The following is a 7,500-nucleotide window of genomic DNA, read 5'->3' as shown; positions in this document are numbered from 1 at the left end:
GCCTTCTCCTGAGGCAGCGCCTTTGCTCCCATCTGGCTCTCGCTGGTTGGGTTTGCCATGGAGGGCTTTTCAGTTGGTGCCTCTCTCCTGCCATCCCTCTGCCTTCCATCTCTCAAACGATCTGTCGCCGTCTCTTCCTCTCTCTCTTTCCCTGTTCCTGTGTGTGTGTGTGTGTGTGTGTGTGTGTGTGTGTGTGTGTGTGTGTGTGTGCAGTATATGTGTGTGTGGTGAGTTTTTAATGAGCTATTCATTTAAACCAAGTCCCTGTTCTCTCCATGCATTACCCCAACTGCTATTGATTCAGCCATGCTGGCCACCCACAGATGGAGTCTATCCATCCAACATTGCCTCTCACTGGTCCCAGGTCAGCAACAATGCCCCCAACCCCCCCCCCCCACACACACACACACACACCTCCACCAGGCTGTCTTCCATCTCACCTGACAGCCACAGGGCGGTGATTGGAGCCTGGTCTCATTCCATGCTACAAGCCCAAGGGACAGGGGGAGGATTGGCTGGCCATTAGCTGCTGTTCTGGGACCAGTTTTTGGCCTGTGGGGTCAGTGTGGGTGTAAGCTAAATGAGTTGGCTGTGGGAGAGCTGTGGAGGTGGTGTTGGTGTGAGAGTACAGGTAGAGTGTACCTGCAGGAGGAGAGGAGGGGAGAAGAGAGGAGAGAGGAGAGGAGAGAGGAGAGGAGATGAGGGGAGAGGAGAGGAGAAGGAAAAGAGAGGATAGTGAGTGGGAGAAGAGAAGAGAGGAGAGGAGAAAAAAGAGAGAAGGAAGTGAAGTGGAGAGAAGAGCAGTGAAGAGAGGAGTGGAGAGGAGAAGAGAGGACAGCCCACAGCAGACAAATGGAGAGCAGCAGGAATCTGGAACATGGAGATAGCAAACAGTGAGCAGAGCTTTACAGAGAGAGAGAGAGAGAGAGAGGGGGGGGGGGGGGGAGAAAGAAGCACAGAGGGAAATAGAGGAATGAAAATGGAGAAAGAGAAGAAAAGAGAGTGAGACTAAGAGAAGCACTGTAGAAATAGACAGACTAGAACCGGTATGTTACAGAGCAGTAAGAAACACACTGAAGGCCACAATGATGTGGAGAGGAAAGATTGCTGCCAAATTACATGCACAGAAAATGTGTGTGTGGGTGTAGACTGGGGACTGTGTTTGTGTGTGTGTGTGTGTGTGTGTGTGTGTGTGTGTGTGTGTGTGTGTGTGTGTGTGTGTGTGTGTGTGTCTATGCATGTGTGTGTGTGTGTCTATGCATGTGTGTGTGAACCAATGAGCCAATGATGCCCATGCTTTATGCGTTATCACACACTTAAGGTCAATATTGAGTTCTATATCCATGGCAGTAATCCCCCCACCTTTAGAGGAAATGGCACCTCTGTTTACCCATGAGCCTCTTGGGCTTACTTCAAGGGGCAGATAAGAGCGCTGTCCAATCATGTGGCTTGGCTGGTAAATATCAGCGCCTCCCCAAAGGCTCGGTGTCGGCCAGCCCACTCCTATGGATTATTGAACATATGGACATCGATCCCCCACCACTAATAATGAGGGACATCAGAAACACAGGCAGATAGTCTGGCTCTGAGAGGGAAATGAGTGTAGAGGAAAGGTAAGAAGATGAGACCAAAAGAGAAGGATGAAAAAGCAGAAGAAGAAGAAGAAGAAGAAGAAGAAGCAATAATATATGTTTAATTTGTATAGTGCCTTTCTCAAACCCCTATGGTTGCTTTACATAGGAGAGAAATACAGTACAAACAAAGACGTTTCAACAATACAACAAAGAAAATACAACAAGCAAACAAACAGGCAAACAATATGACACAGAGGAGTGAGAGGGGAGACAGTAGCATTTCTCCATCATGCTTCAGCTCCAAACTGAGCAGCGAGAGAGAGAAAACAACAGGTGCCTGTGGAGAGAACAGAGAACACAGGGTCATCTAACTCCCACACACGCACACACACACACACACGCATGCACATGCACACGCACGCACACACACACACACACACACACACACACACACACACACACACACACACACACACACACACACACACACACACACACACACACACACACACACACACACACACACACACACACACACACACACACACACACACACACACACACACACAGGCTGCACTCCTGATCGAAAGCTGCCTGAAATGGCAAGTGTGCTTTAGAAGGGTTCTTGGAAGCCACTGGGTTCAGCCTGCCCAATTCTCATAGCTTCTTGGAATTCACCAGAATCCCTTCCTCTACGCCTCCAATAACATTCAGCTGGTTATGTGTGTGTGAAACAGCATGAATCAATACTGTGGTGACCTGCCTGTGTTACTCTGGCTTCCGTCTCTGCTGGCTTGACGTTACAAAAATCTCTCTCTCTCTCTTTCACACACACAAACGCACACACATGCACACAAATGCATAGGCCTACTAATAAACAAACATACTGTACACACACACACCATGTCTCAGAATCAAAGCTATATACAATAGTTTGCGTATAGTCACCATAGCTGAGTCTTTGATTGTAATTTTCTGGTTTTCATTATCTGTGTGGCATATCCTAATTGTGGTGGGCAGGATTGAACAGAACACCTGTTTGTTGTCCTTTTTATGTAGCTTCTGTGACATTAATTAGAAGACTGAATGAGCATATTCCTATTATTTAAATATACTGTATGTATGTATTTGTATAGCAATTACCAGCTGTATCTGTCTTAAGACCATTATTTAGATCTCTCAACAACGTAATGAAATGTTTTTGTTACTTTGGTGGCATGGCAGTGCTGTGTTGTCAAGGTTACAAATATGAAATAAACATGTAATGATACATGAACATGATAACAAGGATAACGATGGCCGCTCTCTCTCTCGTCCCTGTAGACTGGTCAGGCGTGGAGCTGCGGCTGAACTCCAAGGAGACGGGTCAGATGCTCATCAGCACTGAGGTCAAGTTCTACAACTGCAGCGTCCACCAGCTGTGAGTATTCCCCTGTCAACGCAAGCCACCACCACAATTTACAGGTTACAGGTCACCTAAGCCAACGCAAAACCACCACCACAGTTTACAGGTTACAGGTCACCTAAGCCAACGCAAAACCACCACCACAGTTTACAGGTTACAGGTCACCTAAGCCAACGCAAAACCACCACCACAGTTTACAGGTTACAGGTCACCTAAGCCAACGCAAAACCACCACCAGAGTTTACAGGTTACAGGTCACCTAAGCCAACGCAAAACCACCACCACAGTTTACAGGTTACAGGTCGCCTAAGCCAACGCAAAACCACCACCACAGTTTAAGAGGTTGCACGTCACCTTAGTCATCAGTCAATAGTATCTACATATTCCAACTACTCTAGTATTAAACTGCCAATGCAAACCATCATGACAGTTTAACAGGTTACAGGTCACCTTAGTCAACAGTCAATAATGTCTCCTGATGTTTACTGTATGCATCTTCCAGCAGCAAGTGGCAACCAGCCAACTCAAGAGATAGCGAGAAACCTCACGGATCACTTCAAACTGCAGTCAGTAGTGATCACTGGATATCTACTGGTTTGTCAGCTCAGGCAAATCTTCAGCAGAACCTGACTGAACACTCACAGTCTTGCAGTTCTACACTGAACTTGAACCTGAAAATGGTCGTTTATGTTAACCAACAGTTTACACTGAGGATGGAAGACTGCCTTTGTGCATTTATATTTCATACTCCCCAATTGGTTGTGTGTGTCTGCTGTAACCATCTCAGCGTCTCAGCTGTGGGTTTAGAAGGGTTCGTTTGTTTTTGTTACATAACGGGGGAGAAATACCCACAATGCAGCGCTGCAAGTGTACCACTGATATCAGTGCCAGTCTTCATCCCCGAATGGGATTGAACTCGGCATCACACACACACACACACACACACACACACACACACACACACACACACACATACACACACACACACACACACACACATGCATGCTTGAGTTAACTACTGTAAAAGAGCTGGCTTGTTTCTGCTTAGTCTTCTCTGAGAGTACAAAGGACCAGACACCTTTGCAGGTGGTCACCCAATCCGCCCTGTCGGCTGTGTTGACAACTGAAACGAGGGACACTTTGGCCCAGGGCTGAAAATAGCCCTCACTAACGCCAGTGCTTCCTGATGTCTCAAGGGCAATGGAGTGCACATCCAGTAGCCTCTGCCCGGGGCTCTTTTGGGTCCGTGTGGCGAAGAGAAGAGGAAAAGTCTGGCCTCCGCCTCTGATCATTTCCTTCATGTTTTCATGTCACTGATTGGGAGGTCGAACCATCCGTAACCTAATGTATTGAATCACTTTGTCAGATTAATCAGACTTATTGATGTGATTCTATCAGTCTCTGTGTGTGTTTGTGCTTGTGTGTGTGTGTGTGTGTGTGTGTGTGTGTGTGTGTGTGTGTGTGTGTGTGTGTGTGTGTGTGTGTGTGTGTGTGTGTGTGTGTGTGTGTGTGTGTGTGTGTATGCGTGCATTTGTGTGTGCAAGTGTGCATACTTGTATGTGTGTGTGTGTGTGTGTGTGTGTGTTTAACTAGCAGAATGTTCTAACGTTCTCCTAAAACCTTACCCACCAACTTCATGTGCTCTGTGCTGTGTGCTTGCTGGAGGTCAGAGGATGGTTTATTTTGGAGTTGCGCCTCCCACACACAACCAGTGCCCAATGCCCCCCTCAAAGCACACACACATGCACACAAAACACACACACACACACACACACACACACACACACACACTCAGACACATAAAAAAGACACATATACCCTCACACACACACACACACACACACACACACACACACACACACACACACACACTAGCACCAGGATATGAGCATCACAGCTGCAGATAGACCAGAGATATCTTCCCATCTCTTTTCATCTCTCTCTCTCTCTCTCTCTCTCTCTCTCTCTTCTCTCTCTCTCTCTCTCTCTCTCTCTCTCTCTCTCTCTCTCTCTCTCTCTCTCTCTCTCTCTCTCTCCTCTCTCTCTCTCTCTCTCTCTCTCTCTCTCTCTCTCGTACATGCCCTTCAGAGACTGCAGCAGTTCTAGAACTAATCAAACCAACCCCTGTATCCAATCCTGTCAGTAATCCCTCCCTACAAACACACACACACACACACACACACACTGTGCCTCCTACTCGCACATCTGTTTGTCAGGCTGTTTCCTTCTTCAGACTAATGCCTTGTCTTGTATCAGACAGGGTTTTTCACTTTCCTTGCATGCAGTTCAGACCAAAACCTGGACACACAAACGCAAACACACACACAGACAATCACATACGTGCTCATCAGGGCTGTAGTACTCGAGTCCGGACTTGGACTCGAGTCCGGACTCGAGTCCGGTTTTTTATGGTCTCGGACTTGTCTCGGACTCGCTGGTATTTGACTCGGACTTGTCTCGGTCTCGGCCACTGGTCTTGCCAAATATGGTTCTTGGTCTCGACCGAGTCCAGGCGTCTTTATTATGTTATTATATTCAAGGGAAGTAGGAGTACACCAGGGCTCGACATTAACGGTTGCCCAGTAGCCTTCTGAAGTAGCCAAACATGCGTGTGCGCAAGGCACCCCCTCCCCTAGACGCGTGGCTGTGCGTCTTTTTCTCTCACACACACGTATGCGCAGCAGTGCCATAAACAGCGAAACATGGCTGCTAGTTTAAGTGATGCTATTGTAACGCATAATAACAGGCTAATATCAAGTTGATTTGCTCTCTTGCATCTCTCTTTGTGTTGCTAACCTGTCTGGGCTATGGGATTTAGGTAATTTAGGCCTACTTTTGGGTTTAACGTCAAGAAGAACGTTTAGAAGGCTACGCAACCTTGGCAAATTTTTACATCTGGAGAGAGCTCCTGCCATGACGCTAGCTCAGGTCATGTATGTCAGTCGTGTAGTGGTCACTAAAATCATTAATGAACATTAGAAGACACTTATCTCTTCTATGATCCCAAAAAGATTGTCTTCGACTTGTTATATTTTCTAACATTTATTTAATCTAATGATAGGCCTATAGAAAATTAATTGCACCTCTGATTCCATCCATACGCGTTATGCGCAACTATTATTGTATTCACTAGTGTAGACTGTGTAGGCTAATTACTCTCACCACGTATTTCTTAAAGTGACAGGCACTCAATTACAGGGTTCACCCAGCCTACCTACACACCATATTAAACATAGGCTACTGTAGATACTGACAGTATGTATCCAAGACATTAAAGATATGCCTTATTTTAGTGCACAGAGTAAACTGAAATAAGAGGCCTTTAATAATGGGGCAACCATTTTTTTTGTATTTGGCAACCAAAACCTCATGCCTGGTTGACCAGTTGGCAACCACTTTTAAAAGCTAATGTTGAGCCCTGGAGTGCACTAATACTGGTCATTCTTGTCTATGTCTGGAGTGAAGCTATATTGTAATTTAGTTAATTGATGTGATATCAAGGGTTATACTTACAAATCCTGGGTGTTGTGACACTGTTTTTGCATTTAGATCAGCAAATAATAACCCAAAATGATTGTCTTTATACTGTCATGCATACAACTTGCTTTTTTCTGTCCTGGACTCGGTCTTGACTCGGACTCGAGTCTTTTGGACTCGGTCTGTCCTGGACTTGAACCTCTTTGGACTCGGTCTTGACTTGGTCTCGACCGGTCCTGGTCTTGGACTTGTCTTGGACTCGACAAAGGTGGTCTTGACTACAGCCCTGGTGCTCATACACAATCACATACTGTACGTGATACATATAACTGCAGATAAAAATGCCTGTTATGGAATGACACACACACACACACACACACACACACACACACAGAGAGAGAGAGAGAGAGAGAGAGAGAGAGAGAGAGAGAGAGAGAGAGACGGGTCCAGGTCCTGGGGTCCTGCTTGTTTACTGGCCTGTCTGCTCTGATGTGGTGCGTGGCTGTGCTGATGCCTGTGGGGGTTCAGGAGGCCGAGGCTGCACTGGACCTTGACGCCTGTCCTGCCCACTCCTGACCGCTCCCCCGGCCGCTAGCCCTGCCCCTGCTGCTGCAGCAGCCATGACATCTCATTTACCCCCATGCCACTCTTCCTCCACCCCCTCTCTCTATCTCTCTATCCCTCCCTCCCTCTCTCTCCATCTGTCTCTCGTGTCTGTTCTGTCACTGTCCACCTCACTCTCCTCCTCTCTACAGTATTATTCCCCTGTCTGCTGCTCCCTCTCTCTCTCACACACACACACACACACACACACACACACACCCCATCTTGTCTCCAAGCATGGCTTCCCTACCTCCTCTTCCTTCACCTTTCTTCCTTTGTCTCTTCTATTGTCTCTTTTGTGTCTGTAGTCTGTCTCTCTTTTCCTCTCCATGTCTGTCCGCCTTTCAGTCTCACACATACATACACACACACACACACACACACACACACACACACACACACACATACACACACGCACACACGCACACAGAAAGTAGAGCC

At 46.9% G+C, this 7,500-nt stretch overlaps 1 protein-coding gene across 1 annotated transcript in view; it reads left to right on the top strand.

The window, feature by feature from the left end:
* Positions 1 to 7,500, top strand: part of plxna2 (plexin A2) — a 243,197-nt gene that overhangs the window by 143,399 nt on the left and 92,298 nt on the right. The window contains exon 8 of the mRNA XM_062540152.1: positions 2,898 to 2,994. Coding sequence (XP_062396136.1) covers positions 2,898 to 2,994 — 97 coding nt within the window. The remainder of the gene's footprint in view (positions 1 to 2,897; positions 2,995 to 7,500) is intronic.

The sequence above is a fragment of the Sardina pilchardus genome, chromosome 7 (assembly GCF_963854185.1).
Source record: "Sardina pilchardus chromosome 7, fSarPil1.1, whole genome shotgun sequence".
NCBI lineage: Eukaryota > Metazoa > Chordata > Actinopteri > Clupeiformes > Clupeidae > Sardina > Sardina pilchardus.
The sequence above is the reverse complement of the archived record's forward strand: the minus strand, read 5'-3'. Positions and strand labels throughout refer to the sequence as shown.